The sequence below is a fragment of the Pelmatolapia mariae genome, linkage group LG20 (genome assembly GCF_036321145.2).
Source record: "Pelmatolapia mariae isolate MD_Pm_ZW linkage group LG20, Pm_UMD_F_2, whole genome shotgun sequence".
NCBI classification, from domain to species: Eukaryota; Metazoa; Chordata; class Actinopteri; order Cichliformes; family Cichlidae; genus Pelmatolapia; species Pelmatolapia mariae.
Genome location: NC_086244.1, coordinates 4,779,033 through 4,799,718, shown reverse-complemented (window position 1 = coordinate 4,799,718; position 20,686 = coordinate 4,779,033). Strand labels below are relative to the sequence as shown.

General features: G+C 41.5%; 1 protein-coding gene across 2 annotated transcripts; it reads right to left on the bottom strand.

Annotated features, from left to right (window-relative positions):
* Positions 1-14,167: 14,167 nt before the first annotated feature.
* On the bottom strand, positions 14,168-20,676 carry gata1b (GATA binding protein 1b). Of its 2 annotated transcripts, none has more exons than XM_063464814.1 (7): positions 20,180-20,676; positions 20,003-20,093; positions 19,076-19,388; positions 18,856-18,995; positions 15,427-15,570; positions 15,137-15,315; positions 14,168-14,992 (listed from the first exon to the last, which is right to left on the bottom strand). In XM_063464814.1, exons 1-6 carry the CDS (start codon positions 20,290-20,292, stop codon positions 15,154-15,156), a joined length of 963 nt encoding a protein of 320 aa, XP_063320884.1. In that variant the 5' UTR covers positions 20,293-20,676; the 3' UTR covers positions 14,168-14,992; positions 15,137-15,153. The 2 variants fall into 2 exon arrangements, with proteins under 2 accessions (XP_063320884.1, XP_063320886.1); XM_063464816.1 differs by having other exon boundaries at positions 15,427-15,552.
* Positions 20,677-20,686: the final 10 nt, after the last annotated feature.

The following is a 20,686-nucleotide window of genomic DNA, read 5'->3' as shown; positions in this document are numbered from 1 at the left end:
CCCAGACAGTCGTGGCTGATGACCGCTTGTACTGAGCCAGGTTCTGGTTCTGGTTCTGCCGGAGGTTCTTCTTGTTAAAGGGGAGTTTTTCCTCTCCACTGTCGCTACATGCTTGCTCAGTATGAGGGATTGCTGTGGTTGGAGTCTGCATGATCAGGACACAACCTCACGTCAATGACTCAGCACAATCTGCTGGGATTCCTTACATAGAAAACTTTTAACTGATTGAAATGTTTGTATAATTATATTGAAATGACTTTTGTTGTAAAGTGCCTTGACATGACATTTGTTGGGAATTGGTGCTATATAAATAAAAGTGAAATGAATTGAACTTCTCATTCAGGCCTCTGGGGTGAACGGTGTTCAGTGAGTTAATCCACAGCCTTTCAGATCTCCTCCTCTGTGCCGTGGACCACTGTGGCCCTCACATTATTCCAACAAAGTGGGTAATGAGAGGAACATGGTTATCCTTTTGGGGTTTGATGTTATACCTGTGCTGTGTAAATCTGACCAGGATGGTGTTACCGGTCTCTCCCACATATTGCAGTCCGCCTTGCTGACGTGTGATCAGATACAGGGGCGGAGCGGGGGGGTGGCTTACTGGGCTTAAGCCCGGGTTGTTTTTTCAGAAGCCCGGGGTCTTTTGGAGTGTAATTTTTTCATAGTTGGATGCCTGGCTGACAACTGTATAAAACAAAAAACTACACACAATATTCGAAGCACGTAGTGCACACTGTGGGAATTTACGACTGTGCGTAAATCCCCCCTAATATTGGTATGATCCGAGCTCAGGCACTAAGCGACTGAGCGAGGGGGCGGGGCAGCTGCTGCCTGCGAGTGCGCTGAGAGAAACGGAGCCAGGCAGACAGAGGAGAACTGAAGTTTGACCAGGTACCAAAGCAAATCATTCGTACTGTACAAATAATATAAATATGACGGTGTATCACAAAAGATTGATATCAAACTGATCACTTGACCCATATTACGTTACTTGCTCTTCAAGTGAATCAACAAATGGCGAAATGAAAAGCCGAACAACAACAATGCTGTTTTTTTTTTTTTTAGAGAGTCTTAGCTTACATGCATGTTTATTTCATATTTTCAGTTGTTACCCTCCACGGCTAAATAAATCGGTTTCAGTAATGTACTGATATACAAGAATGGACATAAGGAGCTTCTTTCAAAGAAAAAACTCAGGTAGATGTTATTTTATATATTATGCTTTGTATGTTGTTCAGTATATTTCTATGCAAAACAAGAGGAACTTCAATACACAGCAGTATATTCACAGTTTAAACCAGATATTTACATACACTTTATGGAAAACACAAGAACATTTTTTTTACTGTACAACATCAATTTAGAGTAAACTTGTTTTGTTTTGGATAAATAAATATTGAAATATCTTTTGAATCAGTTAAATGTCAGAATAAAGAGAGAGACAGAGATGTCTATTTTTTTATCACTTTCATCAAATTTAGGAGTACAGATACACTAAGTTTATTGTTAATTAATAAGAAAACTCCAGGCGATTCCATTCTGAGCTGAAGAAGCTTCTGATAGGTTAGTAGAGTCCATGTGAGTAAATTGGTGGCACACCTGTGGATGCATATAAGGCAAAACACAGAGCCTGTTTCTTTGACGTGGGAAAATCAAGAGATGTCAACCAAAACACCAGGAAAAGAATTGTGGAGCTCCATAAGTGTGGCTCAGTTTGAATACAATTTGGTGCCATTTACAATTAAGAAATACAGATAGTTTCTCTCTTTTCTCTTAAAGTTAACAAATATGTTTTTTATATTTATCAACCTAAAAAAATAAACATTTAGTCTGATTTGATGTTACAATTAAAAAAGTGTTTTTATCTGAAGAGTACGTAAATAGGCGTTTATTTGCCTACATATATCTAAAGCCATGACAATCAATAGCAGGTCAAGCCTTCTAACAGCAATCACTCCTCTGTCTAATGACAAATGGCAGCCTTAAATACTCTCAGCTGTTAAGGACTAAAGCATTATTTACTCTCAGGTGAGTTTACCAAATTCTAACATTCCATACACATTGTACAATACACAATCTCAATAAACAAATATACACATATTTTACCATTCTGATAATTATCTGTGGGGATAAATACAGTGGCTTGCAAAAGTATTCGACCCCCTTGAACTTTTCCACATTTTGTCACATTACAGCCACAAACATGAACCAATTTTATTGGAATTCCACGTGAAAGACCAATACAAAGTGGTGTACACGTGAGAAGTGGAACGAAAATCATACATGATTCCAAACATTTTTTACAAATAAATAACTGAAAAGTGCAGTGTGCGTAATTATTCAGCCCCCTGAGTAGGGATGGGTATCATTTAGGTTTTATCCGATACCGTTGCCAAACCGGTACTTTTGAAACAGTGCCGTGCTTAAACAGTGCTCGAACCGGTGCTTAAAGAATGGAGAACACAAAATTGGTCCAAAAACCTCTCATGTTTTTATTTTTAGAAGTCTCTTTTTTTTCTGCAAAATGATAACCAAGTTAGCCTTTTCTATTAATACAACATACCTCCTTTGGTTATAACCGGTGCTTAAACAATAGAAAACACAAACTTTGTCCTAAAACCTCTCATGTTTAGCTGGGGGGTTTCGTAAAAAGATAACAATGTTAGCCTTTTTTGCAGCTATAGGCCATATATGGTATCACTCTATCAAACAAGAAGACAGCCGCATGTAACTACGACGGTGTTTGCTACGTGCATTAATTTAATAACGTGGTTAGCCTACTCAATGTAAATTACACACGAACAACATTAAGCTACTCACGCAGAGAAGAACGGCTGCTGCTGCCATCATCATCCTCATCATTTCTGCTACACTGGCAGGGCTAGGGGCCAGGACTCTACTCTTCGGGTTCTTGGAGGATGTTGCCAACTCCGGGTTCGATAACAGGCACCACACTGGCAGTAGATGTGCTCGGTGCTCGGTCTTGCAGCAAGCTATCAAATACGGTGCATTTCTTGGCTTTTAAAAAAACGCTATGCGTCGCCAGGTGTTTCATCAGATTTGAGGTTTTACCTCCTTTGCACAGTATCACCTTAAAGCACTTGTTGCAGGCTGCTGAGTTTGCATCTTTTGCTGTGAAGTACAGCCAGACTTTTGACCGCTTCGCCTTGGGCATTTTTAATCTGTAGCTCTGCTCTAAAAGAACGTACGTACCTGGGCCCGCCTACTATCCTTGGAAAGGTAAAATGATTGGCTAGAATCCAAAGTGTATGACATCTCAGGGAAAAAAAAAGCACAGAAATAAAGCACCGAAATGTGCGCTGCTTTTCGGTCTGGTTACTACCGTTTATGTCAGAACCGGTGAGATTACCAGTACTGCAATTATAGCTGCCAGTCTTTTAGGGTATGTCTCTACCAGCTTTGCACACCTAGAGACTGAAATCCTTGCCCATTCTTCTTTGCAAAGCAGCTCCAGCTCAGTCAGATTAGATGGACAGCGTTTGTGAACAGCAGTTTTCAGATCTTGCCACAGATTCTCGATTGGATTTAGATCTGGACTTTGACTGGGCCATTCTAACACATGGATATGTTTTGTTTTAAACCATTCCATTGTTGCCCTGGCTTTATGTTTAGGGTCGTTGTCCTGCTGGAAGGTTGACCTCCGCCCCAGTCTCAAGTCTTTTGCAGACTCCAAGAGGTTTTCTTCCAAGATTGCCCTGTATTTGGCTCCATCCATCTTCCCATCAACTCTGACCAGCTTCCCTGTCCCTGCTGAAGAGAAGCACCCCCAGAGCATGATGCTGCCACCACCATATTTGACAGTGGGGATGGTGTGTTCAGACTGATGTGCAGTGTTATTTTTCCGCCACACATAGCGTTTTGCATTTTGGTCTCATCTGACCAGAGCACCTTCTTCCACATGTTTGCTGTGTCCCCCACATGGCTTGTGGCAAACTGCAAACGGGACTTCTTATGGTTTTCTGTTAACAATGGCTTTCTTCTTGCCACTCTTCCATAAAGGCCAACTTTGTGCAGTGCACGACTAATAGTTGTCCTATGGACAGATTCCCCCACCTGAGCTGTAGATCTCTGCAGCTCGTCCAGAGTCACCATGGGCCTCTTGGCTGCATTTCTGATCAGCGCTCTCCTTGTTCGGCCTGTGAGTTTAGGTGGACGGCCTTGTCTTGGTAGGTTTACAGTTGTGCCATACTCCTTCCATTTCTGAATGATGGCTTGAACAGTGCTCCGTGGGATGTTCAAGGCTTGGGAAATCTTTTTGTAGCCTAAGCCTGCTTTAAATTTCTCAATAACTTTATCCCTGACCTGTCTGGTGTGTTCTTTGGACTTCATGGTGTTGTTGCTCCCAATATTCTCTTAGACAACCTCTGAGGCCGTCACAGGGCAGCTGTATTTGTACTGACATTAGATTACACACAGGTCCACTCTATTTAGTCATTAGCACTCATCAGGCAATGTCTATGGGCAACTGACTGCACTCAGACCAAAGGGGGCTGAATAATTATGCACACCCCACTTTGCAGTTATTTATTTGTAAAAAATGTTTGGAATCATGTATGATTTTCCTTCCACTTCTCACGTGTACACCACTTTGTATTGGTCTTTCACGTGGAATTCAAATGAAATTGATTCATGTTTGTGGCTGTAATGTGACAAAATGTGGGAAAGTTCAAGGGGGCCGAATACTTTTGCAAGCCACTGTAACTGTGGGGATACTGGTGGGCACGACTCACCTGTTTAGCTAAGCTAATTCATTCGATGCAAACTCACTCATGAGAAGCATTAATTGACTCCAGAGTGGAGCAAAACTTCAGTGATCGGGCGTTTGCCCATAGTCTCGGTCTCCCATTAATCCCTCTCACAGAACCTCTCCAAGTCTTGGCTCTTAATGGGATCCTACTCTCTGACATCACTCACGCAGAACACTCAGCTGTCTCTGTCTGGCAACTACGTGGAGGAGTTTAGTGCGTTTTTTTTCCGTACTCCATTAGTTTTCGCCTACCCCTGGTTAAGCAAGTACAGCGCAGATTTATTGGGCTAAGGGCAGCATTTCAGAATGGAGTACCTGCTGTCATGAGAATAGTCTGCGTTCTGCTCAGTGTTGGTCAAGTTACTTGAAAAAAGTAATCAGTAACTAATTACTGATTGCTTCCCCCAAAAGCAATCCTGTTACTTTACTGATTGCTTATTTTCAAAAGTAATTAGTTACTTAGTTACTTTTATAAAACATGATTTACAACCCGAATAGGTAATAAAGCGATAGATCTTTCAGCCCAATTCTGCTTTTTCTGCATAATCCATCATATAAAATGTAATCAAATGAAAAAGTCTTTTTAAAACTAGTTTTAATCTTGTAACTGTTAAATCCCAATTCTTTGATCTTCGGGCTGAAGGAAGAACAACACTCGGTGTTTAATGCTCAAAAATCTTTTTATTCATATAACACTTTGAGCATTACAAACGTCCGGACAGGAGATTTGCACATGAGGGTGTCCGGCAAAATCTCGAAGTGTCTGACCGTTTCTCACATTCTTATCCTTCGGCCCCCCTCCAAACTAAGCTAAGTTACGACCTTGGCTTCCTATGCAGTATATTTTGTTCTCCCTAATCAGAGAAATAAGGCCATGATTCTACACAAAAAGCATTTCTTATAAATCGGCAGTGTACTATCCCATGCCTGTTTTTCTTCAAAACAAACAATACATTAATTTTATTACATGTACTTAGGGATTTTCATAGCTCAGCATCCAACATCAAAATCCACTTGGGCAGTCCCAGCAGCACATTGACACACGGAAATCAACAATCTTTGTTTTCTCAAAACTAGGTGCCTGCTGGTCCCTCTCTAGTCTAAACAACAGTGTTAACTTTCCACTAGAAGATGGTCCCCTGTTGTCTACTTTCTCCCAGGCCAGCGTGAGCGAGAGTCTACACCAGGGGTCGGCAGCCCTGAGCACACGTGCCACAGCTGGCACGCGAAGGGTTAACTTATGGCACGACCGTAGCGGGACTGGCCATCGCGATGGTGATTTTTTTGTTTTTATGGGCCGATGGGGTTTTTTTGTTTGTTTGTTTGTTTGTTTGTAATGGTATAAACAATGAAAGGTGATGGATTGGCCAGATGCTGGCCGATGTGTAAAAATAACTCAGTTGTTTGGTGGTGGCTATGGCAGAGCTTCCACAGAGGCCAGCAGGTGGATGAGGGAAAGGGGAGGCAGGTGGAGGAGAGACCCGAGGCGGCCACCGGTCCGAGTGTCAGGTGAACTGAACTTAAGGTAAGAAGTTATGACCTGCAGTCTATCTGGGTCAGATATAAACCAAGTTTAGGTGGAGTTTATTTTCGTTGTGCTGACTTTTTACAGTCAGTTACAATAACTCGTACTGCGTACTAGCTAGCATGACAGAGTTACTATACAGCAGGGTGGTTGCTATGATGTTACTGATAGTGAACTTTATTTAATTCATAAGGTTACTTATTAGAGTTGCCCACCGCCCTGTAAAAAATGTAATAGTCCTGTTTTCAGAGAAAATATTACGCATTTCGTATTGAGCTGAAAAAGAACACAGTTTGTCCCGGACTGCAGCTTGAATGAAAAAAAGACACAAAGCTGGATTTATTTCTGTCGTTACACTGCACAGCTGCCTCTTCTTCTCTCATTCTCTCCCCCTCCGTCTCCTGTTGCTACTACAATCATGAAACTGATCAATGATCAGCTGATCGGCTTTTCTCTCTTGTTTGTTTATCGCCCACTTTGTCGCGCTAAACAACAGCAGCACGTTTAAGCTTGATCAGCTGTTGTTAGAATTTATTTAATATTAATTTCTAGTATCAGCTGATGTTTGCTGGAGGCACAGCTGTAAAAGCTGCTGGTCATGATGTCGGTTTGGATATGTGGTGAGAGGGAAACATGAAACCAGGAGATGTCCTTACTGAATCATCAGAGCTGAACAGGTGATGGAGAAACAGGTTTACCTTTTAGGTGACATGAATGAGTTGAAGGGAAGTTATGAACTGTTTCTGAGAGACAAATAACACCAGGATCCTTTTCTAAGTAGCTGACAGCTGGTAACTGTGCAGGGGCGGATCTAGCAAAGTTTTTGCCAGGGGGGCCAGGTAGGGCATTAACAGGGAGAGGGGGGCACAAAGAAATACTTTTCTTTCTTACTCTCATTTAAAATGTCTCGCTTTTAATACATAATTATCTGAATCTTACAACCAAAGTTTTTATCTGATGTAAAATGTATAGAAATCATACATATACCAACAAGACAGTGTACATCACTGTCACAACAGCGTTTGTTTTCATTCAAAGGCTTTATGGCTTTTCCTATAATACCTGGTGGGCTGGTCTCTAGTCCAAGTGGCCGGGCCAATTTTTTGTCCCAGTCCAGCCCTGGGCACGACACGCAGTGAATTAATCTAAGAAGGTGCATTAAAAAATAAATGGCCGGGCCACATTAGTTGTGCCCTTCTTAATGACGGTATCTTAGCCTTGTAATTGGCTAAAAATAACTTAGCCTACTGGTTAGAGGGACATTGCTAGCTGGCAGTTTTTTCAAGCAATGTTGAAATTTCCACATTCCGACACTTCAAATGCTTCAGGAGCTGTCCGCTCAGCGCAGCATCAGCACCACGGAAATACAGGTGACAGGTGACACTGCTAATGGCTGCTGAGTGATGGACTGAACTGATAACAAAAGAAGTAGCTGATGTAGCGACAACAAAGGAGACTGAACTGAGGTCGACTGAGCAGGAGACTGAACTGAGGTAGAGCTGGATGTCTCGAGACCGGTCTTGGTCTCTAGACCACTTTTACGTGGTCTTGGTCTTGTCTTGGTCTCCGATCCCTCGGTCTTGTCTTGGTCTCGCTGCCTCGGTCTTGCTGTCTCAGATCGACATAGTGTTGGGGAGATTTGGAGTCAACCATCAGCGGGCTTTTTTCAGAAGCCCGGGGTCTTTTGCAGTGTAATTTGTTTCATAGTTAGATGCCTGACTGACAACTGTATAAAACAAAAACTACACACAATATTCAAAGCACATCACGCACAGTCCTAAATTCCCCCTAATTTTGGTATGATCCGAGCTCAGGCACTAGGTGACTGAGCACAGCACCTACACATGTGAGCGAGGGGGGAGAAGCTGCTGCCTGTGAGTTTGCTGCAGACAGAGGAGAGCTTAAGTTTGACCAGGTACCAAAGCAAATCATTCGTACTGTAAAAATAATGTAAATATGACGGTTTATCATGAAAGATATCAAACTGATCACTTGACCCATATTACGTTACTTGCTCTTAGAGTGAATCAACAAATGGCGAAATGAAAAGCCGAACAACAATGCTGTTTTTTGGAGAGTCTTAGCTTACATGTGTGTTTCATATTTTCAGTTGTTACCCTTCACGGCTAAATGAAACACAAAACCGGTTTCAGTTATGTACTGATGAGCACAACAATGGACATTAGAGGGTTCTTTCAAAGAAAAAAACTCAGGTTAATGTTATATTATATATTATGCTTTGTATGTTGTTCAATATATTTCTATGCAAAACAAGAGGAATTTAAATACACAGCAGTATATTCACAGTTGAAACCAGATATTTACATACACTTTAGGGAGAAACATTTCATTTTTTTACTCTTGAACATCAATTTAGAGTAAACTTTTTGTTTAAATAAATAAATATTGAAATATTTTTTGAATTAGTTAAATGTCAGAATAAAGAGAGAGAGAGCTGTCTATTCAGGGCTCGCAAAATCACTAGCCCGACGTCCCGGAGCTAGCGATATCTCCAGTCGGGCGACCAAAATCTATCTCAGCTCCGCCCGTCGGGCCATCATATAGCCTTGGGAGCTTTGCCTCAGAGAAGGCAGGAGGTTTTCTGGATCATGTTCACATGGCTTCTTGTTTGTATGTTAAAGTTTTAACCTGCATTTTTGGATGGCACGGTGAACTGTGACAGACAGGGAATTCTGGAAGTGTTCCCGACTCCATGCATGGATTTCCATGACATAATCATGCCTGTTTTTAATGCTGTGCCTCCTGAAGGGCCCAAAGATCACAGTAGGCCCAGTATTCATTTTCAGCCTTTTTCCTTGCACACAGAGATTTCTTCAGATGGTCGTGTGATGATGTTATGTACTGCAGATGATGAGATATTTTATGTTGATGTTTTGCTGCCCTTAATTTCAAAATGAACTCGTGTTTTTCTTAAAGTGGTACTATTTCAGATGTTTTGATCTGATGTTGTTTTGTTGTTTTGTTTTGTTCTTTTAACATTTTCCATGTTCTGTTATAAATTAAATTTGGGTTTATGAGAGATCCTTGTGTTCTCTTTAGCGCACTTTATGCAAGTGGTGCTGTACTACACACAGTTAACATGGTGGAAGGTGGCGCCAAGCGTGCAGGCTGAGGAATGTAAATATGATGGCACTGGGAACACTGGGAAGAGAAAACAAGGAAACACTAGGGAGTCATCTAGGACAGAGTTATGGCTGTGAAACAACGAATGGTTTAAGAAGAATGGTAAATGGCCTGCATTTGTATAGCGCTTTACTTAGTCCTTAAGGACCCCAAAGCGCTTTACACTACATTCAGTCATTCACCCATTGGTGATGGCAAGCTACATTGTAGCCACAGCTGCCCTGGGGCGCACTGACAGAGGCGAGGCTGCCGGACACTGGCGCCACCGGGCCCTCTGACCACCACCAGTAGGCAAACATGGGGTTAGTATCTTGCCCAAGGATATTTAGCATGCAGTCAGGAGGCAGCCTGGGATCGAACCACCAATCTTCTGATTAGTGGCTGACCTGCTCTGCTACCTGAGCTACAGCCACCCCACAAGAAGAATAAGGATGTTTTATGACAGCCGAGTGAGTCTTAAGCTTAATCTCTCAGAAATATAAGTGAATGTGAAGAAACCCACCAGTGTCCTGCTGTTAAGTGCTCTGTATGGATGAATGGACTGATCAGTGTTTACACTTGTTATTTTTAAAGGTTCACCAACTTTAAAAAAATAATAATAATAATGTAAATCTCAGTGTGGATGTGACCTGTGTCTGCAGAGAGGAATGTTTACGATTATACATTGAAGGCATCATCAATAAAGCGATCCTCATTGCCACAAAGCATGCGCAGTCCTGGAAGAAATCATTCATTTAGTAAATTAGTGATAAAGTCAAACAGAAAGAGAACTGAGGCGACTGACTGAGCATGCGCTGCAGCCAGGGGCACGGGAACATTTCACTATTAGAAGGGGAAGAAGTTACAGGAGAAAAATCATGAAGCCGAAGATGAAAAGAGGATGACTTCGTCTTGTTGTCGATTCTGAGGTGTGAAAAGCTCAGATGGGCTCAGTGACTTCAGGAGCTTTCACAGTCACTCGAACTGAAAACATCCAGAGAACATCCTGTGGATTTAATAAGGACAACCTCAAAGAGAAAACTAACGGGAAAGGTGCAGAGACCATAGCAGTCACCAGGGGGCGCCCTTCACTGAAACTTCAACTGCAGCCATCTGTCCTGCTCTTTTCTGTTTTAAATCAAATCCAGTGGCAGATCTAGAAAGTTTTACATGGGGGCGGGGGTCAAAGGAGGGGCAAGAGGTCTAGGCAGGTGGCACATACCTCTGCAGGGAAGTCTGTGAAAATGCCCTATATGTAAATGGAGTCAACAAAATATCCACAAAAACCTTTAAAACTATTTATTGTTTCATCATCTCTTCTAAGAAAACAAAGTCAGGGTGATTTTTTACAAGCAAGTAGAAAAACTTTGCTCATATCCTGCAAAACTCACTGGCAAGACATTAACAATCATGCACAGGTCAAAAGTCTGTGAAGGTGCCCCAGTCCTGCCCTGTGCTCGCATCTTATATATCAAAGCAGAACAATTAGAAAATCCTCACTATAGAGGACAGAGATCAGTTATAAATAAGTTAGAAAATATCTGTAAATAATTAAGACACATTAAAAATAAACTGCTGAAGGTAGAATCCATCCATGCATCCATCCTCTTTTGCTTAACCAATTCAGGGTCGCGGGCGGGGATAAGTCAGTAAGTGGACAACTCAGACCTAGGTAGAGTGACCAGGTATCCCTCATGATTTACTGCACAGCGATTTTATCCCCCTCTAGATGCTCTAGTTTCCTAAGATCATCACTGCAAGACAGACCTGTCACTAAAGTCTGGATCTTATTGAATGACTGTGAAGAAAGCAGTAAAGATCATCACTGGCCTCCTGCAGGTTAACATGTCACCGTCTTTTGCTGCATGTACGCAGCAATTCTCCACAGTGGAAACCTACAAATCACAAGCTACTCAGATGTTTGTGGAACATGAGAAACTGCCAAAAATATCCATGTAGGTTGTGAAAATGAAATGCAGCTACGATGCAGACAAGAAAACTTTTACTGGCTGGTGGAACATGAATGTAAGAAAGGCTTTTCTCACAGCTGATCGATGCATCCCCACTGAAAGCCAAATGTGACTTGAAACAGACTGAGAGGCTCCTTTCAGTACCAAGAAGCTCATTCAAATAAAATATGTGCTTCAAATGCCAAACTCCTGTGTCACACACACTCTTTGTTTTTTACATTTCGTTTTCTGGGATCTCGTCACAATATGCACAGCCTATGTAACCTACGAACTGTGGTGACCTGGTGACCTCTCCCTCTGTCGCCACCTTCAGGACAAACTCAGACTTCATGTCCTGGAGGACCTCTGAGTGTGTGTGCCTCTCGGTTTGGGGCAGTCCACTCTCTGAGCTTTTTCTGGCTGCTGAGAGAACAAGATGTCAGCATCTGCTGCAGGTGTTCACTCCCCAGCCGTTTACTGTGTGTGTGTGTGTGTGTGTGCGTGTGTGTGTGTGTGTGTGTAACCAGCACTAACGGCTAACGGATGCCTCTGTGAACATCTATAAAAAAAGTGTGGGTTTGCTGTGGTTTCTGATGTTTCATGACGTTCATCCGTACCGTTATTGCCTGGACCCCTCACACACACACAAACAGACACACACACATTCAAGGTGGTGGAGGGAGGTAAGGCATCTTTGGCCGGCCTCAGACCACCAACCGCCCTCTCTTTATCTCCTTTTTCCTCTCTTAGCCTTTTTTTCTGGCTCCGGAAAACCAGAAGCCTCCTGCGTTGCACAATTTCGGCCCTCAGCAGGCAGCCAGCAGGAGGCTCTGAGTGGGTGGGGGCCAGGGTGGGAGTATGGTGTATTATTGTCTGATAATAGCATATGATGCTCTGTGACAGGCTGAGGCCTCTGTTAGCACTGCTGCCATCTCACTGTGGAGTTTGGGCGATAAGTCCCATTAAACCTGCGGGACTTTCGGGGCCTCCGTGACATTCAGTGACCCCTAAAGTATTCGTAACTTTGTGTTTATTTAAATGTAACTTTACATGGAAAAACGGAGATTTTTCCCATCAGTTGTCATTCAATAATCAGCAAGTCAAAGTGTGTTTCTAGCAGATTTGATTGAAAATCAAAAAATGAAATCTCTCATTGATGAAGGTGATCAGACACTTTGCTTTGGCTGCTTCCTGTTGGCTTGATAATCCAGCACATGAAGACACAAGGAGCAGAAACAACACGCTTCAGAGTGAATCAAAATCAGAATCCACTAAAAAAATAAAATAAAATAAAATAAAGTGCAAAGCAAAAACAAAGTCAGCAGTGTTCACAGATACTAAACAGGCTTTCTGCTTGCTCCTGCTGCAGGCGGCGATCTTTACTGCAGGACTGTGTCTAATGACTTGGTGTATTAGTGAGTTAATATTTTTGTGGTTGTTGTGCATTGGTTTTACTGTTTTTATATTGTTCTTTATGGATGATTGCTTCAGAGTCTGTCTGTTTCCAATAAGGGGCAATAAAATAACTGACCTGAACAGTGACATCAGCACCCAGAGGTCACTCACGGTCATGTTAGAGTTTCTTATGTGATTTATAAAAGCTCAGGCAGTTAAAAAAGAAGAATGAGTGATTCATTTGGAGATTGAGCTTTTTGGTATTTCGACAAACTGGATTATATTTTTATCACTGATTGATATTATGCAATCTGACAAGTTTTTTCTGTTTAAGTTCTAACTATCCCATCCACTACATTGCTGTGACGGCATGAACAAACTGAACAACACTTCAGATTACATTTATTCCATTCATTAATATACAGAAAACATACAAATATAGTACTTTTTAGTTCTGCTTTGTGGATATTATAAATGGAATCCAGATTGACGGTGAAACAACAAGTAGCTCAGTGTTCCAACATTTGTAAGCGAGCAAAGATCCAGTGGGACTACCAGATACAAACAGGCAAAATGGTGACAGCTAATCAAACGGACAAGTAGACAAGCAGAGGAAGACGGCTGTAGTGATAGACGCAGCGATCCTGAATGACAGCAACATCAGGAAGAAGGAACACGAGAAGCTGGTTAAGTACCAAGGGCTCAGAGAAGAGCTGGGGAAGATATGTAGGGTGAAGGTATCGGTGGTCCCAGTGGTAATGGGAGCACTCTGTGCAATAAGTTAGGCAAGTGGCTCCAGCAGATCCCAGGAACAACATCGGAGATCCCAGTCCAGAAGAACGCAGTCCTAGGAACAGCTAAGATACTGCACAGGACCCTCAAGCTCCCAGGCCTCTGGTAGAGGACCCGAGCTTGAAGGATAAACCGCCCGCAGGGGCAAGAGGGGAATTTTATATATATATATACGTATATACGTATATATATATATATATATCATTACAGATGATTTTTGTTAGAGAGACTTCTGGATGTTATTCAGGATGTCGCCATAGACAAAGTTGAACAGCGCCTCCTTTGACTTGGTTCCATCCAGCTGCACAACATCAACAGCTGATGCCTCCATGATGTTCTTATGTTTCAGGTACGTGGGCCAGACGTGGCCGTCAAAAAGGCCAGGTGGGTCTGGTACCAGGTAGTTTCTTGAGCACCTCCTCTTTTTGCATTCTTCATAGGGGATGGAAATAAAGTATACATATATATATATATATATATATATATATATATATATATATATATATATATATATATATATATATAGTTTTTTTTTGTTTTTGTTTTTTTCAGAATACAGAATAGCACTGAAATTTTAAAAATATACCAGCCAAAAGCAAGACAGTGGGTGGAAGCTCTATTTATTACACGTCACATTATAAAAGCAAGCTCAAACGTTGATTTTCAGACATTATGTCTGCTTCATTCGTCAAGAAATGTTGAGGGAACAGGCCTCACCTGGTCATGAGAGTGTTTGTCATAACATTTTTGAGCCTCGGAAAATGATATGTTTCCTAAACAGTTCATGCTAAATTGTTGTTCCATCTCCTCTGAATTATAGCTGAAAGTCTGCACTTCAAGCACATATTGACTGCTTAAAGTAAAATTCCAAAAACTCAGAGTTTCCCCACGTAAGGATGAATCAGATATTAATAATTAATGAAAAATTGATCAGACTTTATGCTAAACTGAGTTTTTTCAAACCTGTTTTCTGGAGCGGGTCCTGGATTTAAAGCCATTTCTAAAACTTTGAGTTTTACATGTGTGAGGCAGCTGAAACTAAACCCAGGCTGTTAATGTTTATGCACTGGATCACATGAGTGATGAGTTCGTCCTGGTAGCTGTCGATAAATGCTGCTGTCAGAAGGAGGGGGGAGTGAAGGAGTGGGGACCCAAATGTAGGAGGCAAAATAAGATGTGTTAAATAACAAAAAGTGAGTCATTTATTGGGCTGGAGACAAGGTCCACAGTAAATACAGCAAACAAAAATCTAAAAACACAGGTGATCACAGAGGACAGCACACAGGAAGCAAAAACAGCAGACACGTCTGAAAAGCTTTACCCTCACAAATTTCTCTTCAAGGTTGTGCGAGCAGCTTCTGTCTGCAGAGGTTCATGGATTTATTTATTCACTCGATTGTTCTGATAATGAAGAAGAAGGTCCTGAGCTGATGTTTTCCTCTGGTGGATTTATGAAGGTTCAAAAACAGAGAGAGATCAGAGGTAATGAGATCCTGAGAATCTAAACATGCACGTTTCTTGCATTACAGTCTATCTCTGACTGAATTCTGACAGTAAAACCTAAACTGCTGCAGATCGTTTTACCTGCAGCATCAGGTCACCTAAAACCCGACAACGCTGCTGTCAGCTGCTGTGACATCACTGGGCTGGACCCCCTTAGGCAGCTTGGTCTCTGATTGGTCAGTTTTCCTCTTATTCTTAGTGACCACTTTCCGTTTTCTGGTTTGGATTCCATCTTTCTTCAAGGCCAGCGGGCGATTCACCTGCAAACATTTAACAAAGACTCAAAGTACAAGGAACACCTTCTTTGATGTTTTACTCTTGCTAGAGGAAGTACAAGCATGTGGCCAGAGCAGTATTTTAGTTTGTAGTACCCGGTGTAGTCTGTAGTAGAGTCCGCAGGCGTTGCAGACGGCTTCTCCTGCAGAGTTTCTCCTCCACAGTGTCGTGCGCTCAGTCAGACAGTTGACACACTGAGTTCCTTTTCTCTGAATCCTGCTCTGGAATAACACATCATACTGTTTTGAATTATATTTTGAGGTAATTTAACACAATTTTCTTTTTCAAACAAGATGTTTTAGAGGGAACAAGAACAAGTTTCCCACAGGAAATCTGAATTTTTCAGTAATAAATAAGAGTAAGAAAACTGGCAAGACTTTCAGTGCATGTCCCTCATCCAGCAGATGGTGTTAGATCTGTTCCTGTTGTTCAATTATTTTCTTAAGTAAAAGCCTCAAAACCAGAAGTTTTACCATCAGAATATAAATGAAGTACCTAAAGTAAAAGTACTCAGTCTGCTGAATCACATTCATCATATTAGAGGATCAGAATTACTGATCGGTTGTCACTTTATTGTTTCAGCTGGAGGTGTTTTCCATTACTTATATGGGCAGGGTTAAATATAATAATACTTAATAATAAAAAGAAGAAGTAGCTAAAAAATGAAAATAATGGTATGGAGTACAAATTACATTAAAAATTGTATTTTCAATTCAGTTTTATTTATACAGCGCCAAATCACAACAACAGTTGCCTGAAGGTGCTTTATGTTGTAAGGTGGACCCTACAGGGAAAACCCAGCAGTCATATGACCCCCTATGAGCAAGCACATTAGCGACAGTGGGAAGGAAAAACTCCCCTTTAACAGGAAGAAACCTCCAGCAGAACCAGGCTCAGGGAGGGGCGGGGCTATCTGCTGCGACCGGTTGGGGTGAGAGAAGGAAGACAGGATAAAAGAACAGTATAACAGCATCTAAGTAAAAAGTAGTAGAAATGTGTCAATAAAGTAAAAGAACATTAAAATTGTGCTTCAGTAAATGTACTGAGATACATTCCATCACTGGTCCTGTCAGCAGAAATAAACAGGTTTACAGCCTGATCGCAGCTGCAGGGCGATTTTTTATGACCTGAGTTTGTTAGTTTCATGACTGCTTTGACTGACCCAGCGCAGGTGGGCGTCCGCTGGGCTTCACCTCCACTCATCTGAATCTCTACAATGGACCTCTAGACCTTATTTTTGTACGAACAGACCATCGGAGCAGTCTGTGCTGCAATGTTGGTGACTGAAATTTTGTGTTTTTGTTTCTGAATCTCGAGCACGCAGGGGTCCACATGGGTCCAACTGACAAAACTGATGTCATCAAATGGTGAGCATGAAGCTCCGTGCAGACGTCCAACTTTTTAATGACTGCTTGGACTCTTTCACGCAAACATAAAGTGCACCCAAATGCCCTTTGAGCCGACTTCAAGCAGACTTCAAATAAGTATAACAGAAATAACTCATCCATCATCTATGCAGTCGTTCTGGTTTGAAACCGAATTTAACCCCTAGTTAAGCAAATTAGTTAACTAGCATTTAACTAATGATTTCTGTGTCTGTGCACTGCACCTCTACAGCTTAAGGATGCTGCTTGCTACTGAAGCAGCACCAGCTGCTGAATAAGCGAGCATTTGAAATGTGTTCCCTTCTAACTCGAACCAACCAAATAAAAACAGTAAAAAACAAAAAAGCAAAGATCCCGACAGCACAAACCGGAGCGAAGCATCTTTGCGTCTACGTCCATCTTTTACAAACAGTCTATGATTTTAACCCCAACCACTTCTTTTCCTAAACCTCAGCAAACAGCAAAAGCAGAAGTAAACAAGGAGTGAAAACAAAAGTCTGCTGTGAGTGAAACCGAAAATAAACCGAGCTCTCCAACGGCGCACTACACCTGCCTTCTTTTCACCATCGCTAACACATTTACAACAGCACTCCAAATAATGGTTATCAATTAGTTTCCAAAGCAATAATTAACTCTTAATATTTATATTTTTATTCTTGGTGAACAGAAAAAAAAAAAAAAACTATTACCCAAAATCCATTTAACTTGGTGTGGTGATGGTATTGTTCGTATTGTTCGTCACTGGGTATCATAAATAATTAAGAATTAGTCTGTCAATCGGAGGAGCCACTGAGGCAGGCAGCTGTTCAGGGCCCACGCCAGTAACTTCCCAGTAACCTCCCTAAGGATGCCTGAGCTGGAGTTTAGATCAAATCTGATAACTGATGCGATCAATGAAAATCAAGAGGAGAAGAAGAAAAAAAGAGGAAGATGAGAAAACTTTGGCATTAAACAGTGGTTAGCTTAGCCTGCAGAGCAGCCTGGTGTGTTTATCTCTGCAGGCTGTCACATGACTGAGTTGCAGGTGTATGGCGGGAGTCAGAGTCAGGACACCACCGGTACACTGTAGACTGAAGGAACTAGTAATTATGGCATAAATATCTTACAACCAGCCAGCTTGGTCCTCGCATCATTACTGAAATAAACCTGTACTCTTCCATTTCTACAGTTGCTGGTTTACTCTCTGTTTTGTTGGGCACCAGTAACAGAGTGAAAACTGCCATCTTGAACAGTTTTTTCTAGTTCACTGATGACAGCTGTGTCTGCCGGGGCTAACTGACAAAGCTGTGAATGCTAAGTTATGAAACTGAGACGCAAAGAAATTTGGATGTGTATGCTAAGGTACTCTGATTACTCTGATGTACTGGTGTAAATTATTGTGCTGTGTGTACTTTATTGTCCATTCATCCATTCTCTTCTGCTCATCCTCATCAGAGTCACCCATCCCAGCTACCACAGGGCAAACAGGGAGACGAGAACCGCACACACTTGCATTCACACCTATGGGTAATTTAGAATTCTAATTCTATAATGTGAAATAATTTACTACATCACTTTATTAAGTTTTCTCAGAATGATTAAGTTTCTGGCACCAGCAGGAAAGAGAAGGGTTTGGTCCAACCTTTAAATGTTAACTATAGGTTCAGGATTCCACTTTTAACTGATTATACTGTATGTACAACGTGCTCTGAAGAGTCCCTATGACAGGACGTCATGTTCCCGTTTGTCATGTCAGTTCAGTCATCAGAAACAATGATCTTTGAAAGTGACATGCTTTCTTACTTGTATTACTATTTATAATGTGAATTTCTGCCAAAGGCCCCAACAGACACCAGAATCATCAATGACTGCAACTTTGCAAGCAATTTTTATTATATAAAAGATAAATTAATATAGATACAGATGCCTGTGAGGGACTTAATTAAAATTAAAACAATAATGTAAACTTCAAAAAAACTCTTCATATATCTATATAAAATGTTTAAATAAAAATGCTATCATCCAAAGTCCTACCTGCTGTACAGTGTGGAATTTTAATTTTCTGATGCTCATTTTAAATTGGTGCAATATTATCAATAAAACACGATTTTCTAATTAAAACGTTAATACCATTTTTCAAAAACGTGTTTGTCGTCTTACAGCTCGTCTCTTCGGTCTCAGCAGCGGTGTGTTGTTGGCTTCCTGTCTGAGGCTGCAGGTGTTACACAGGAGTCGACCTGCAGCGTCTCGCCTCCACAGGGGGGCGCTCTGCATCCCACAACTCACACACTCGCGCTGCTCTGAGCAAACGATGACAAATTACACATCAGCACAAAAGACACACACACTGATCTACTAGCACAGGCAGGTAATTACTCACCTGGTCCACATCCCTGCCCCCAAGACAGACTGTCAGGTAGCATCCAGTCACCTGCAGAGGGGGAGGAGGGTGTGTACAGGTTGCCATGGTAACTGTTACATCCAGGTGTTGAGGAGAGGAGGTGGGTGGGGGATGGAATCAGAGCATGATTACTATACAAGGATGAAGAAGATGGAGATGGGATGTAAGCAGGGTTCTGTGACTGACAGCTGGAATCATTCCGCCAGAGGCAGGGGCTGAGGAGGAGCGAGGGAGGGGCCTCTTGGAATGTGCATGGTGATTGGAGGAAAGTGTCTGAAAGGACAGGCCCCACCTGAAAAGAGATCATATCAGTGTAAGAGAAACCTGCATCTGACATCTAACAGATCAGCTCATATCAAAACTACCGCAAGCTCACTGACCCCTGAGGAGCCCCGGGTACCATCTCTGATACACACGTTTTTTGGGAGTTTTTGAGACGTCTACATCATCAGTGTGATTTTTTCCCCTGAAAAGCCTAAATAAATTGCACAATACTTTTTAAACATTTTTTTAAATGCCAGACATCGCAAATACGATACAAATGTAAAGTCATATGCGGAAATTCAAATTTCAAGAATTTTTCAAACTAATTTGTCAGATGTTTCAATAAACTCTCCATTTTCAAAAAAATTTAATCTTCTTTCATAGAGCTTAACATGTGCATAAGAATCACCAAATAATTTATGGCGAGCCAAAGTCGCCAAATAACATTTTCAATAACATTTTCAGGACGGCACTTTTTACTTCTGTACAGGTAAAAGCACATTAAAGCAAAAACATTAACAACTTATTCAGAAGAAAACAAACCCACTCCATATGTTTATTGAACATCAGATTACATACTTCCATACTTGTACTTGATTACATTTTGACTCCATAAGCAGGAATATAATAAAAGACTCTCACCTTCGTACTGAAGCTTGTTTCAGATCTGTTGGACATCACAGCAGAAGACCAATAAGCTAACGACAAATAGTTTGACATCATCGCTGAATTTCTAAGAGGAGGTAAGAAAAATTAAAGACTGAGTGAGTGCTCTGTCTAACACAAAGGATCACTGCTCTATTTTCTGATGGTACTCACAGAGGCTGAAGAGCTTTGAGGGCTTTAACTTCCTCTGAATGCTGCTCTGGGGTCTGAAGGAGGGCGACCAGGAGGAAGAGGAGGTGCTTGACTCCTCCTACAAATTCTGACATGGGTTTTTTGAAAGGGATTTTTTTTTTATTATTGAAATTTTGAGTTTCCAGTGTTTACATAGCTGTTATCATTTACTGCTGTAAACATGGTATAATATGAGATCACTGTCAGACCACTGGAGTCCACGTTCAGCCCACAACTGGCCTCAAGAACACATCAAAAAGTAAAGAAAAGAAAAAAATTCTTCTTCTACTTTTCCTGGTCTGCTGTTCCAGTTGTGGACGCTCTAGTTAAACATCGCCACACACAGTACTGATGTCAGTGTGTGTACAAATAATCACTAATCCACAGGTTCAGTCTGCTCTTACACTCCGTTTCAGTCTGTTTTTTTTACTCTTGGTTCTGTATGATGTCAGTGAGTGCATTCTTTCATATGGTCGTCTCAGGCACACA

Coding starts and splice junctions, on each gene's coding strand:
- gata1b (XM_063464814.1), bottom strand. CDS start 20,292: ATGTCAGAATTTGTAGGAGGAGTCAAGCACCTCCTCTTCCTCCTGGTC. Junction 20,094..20,179: donor CTCAAAGCTCTTCAGCCTCT/GTGAGTACCATC, acceptor ACCTCCTCTTAG/AAATTCAGCGATGATGTCAA. Junction 18,996..19,075: donor GGGGCAGGGATGTGGACCAG/GTGAGTAATTAC, acceptor TCGTTTGCTCAG/AGCAGCGCGAGTGTGTGAGT.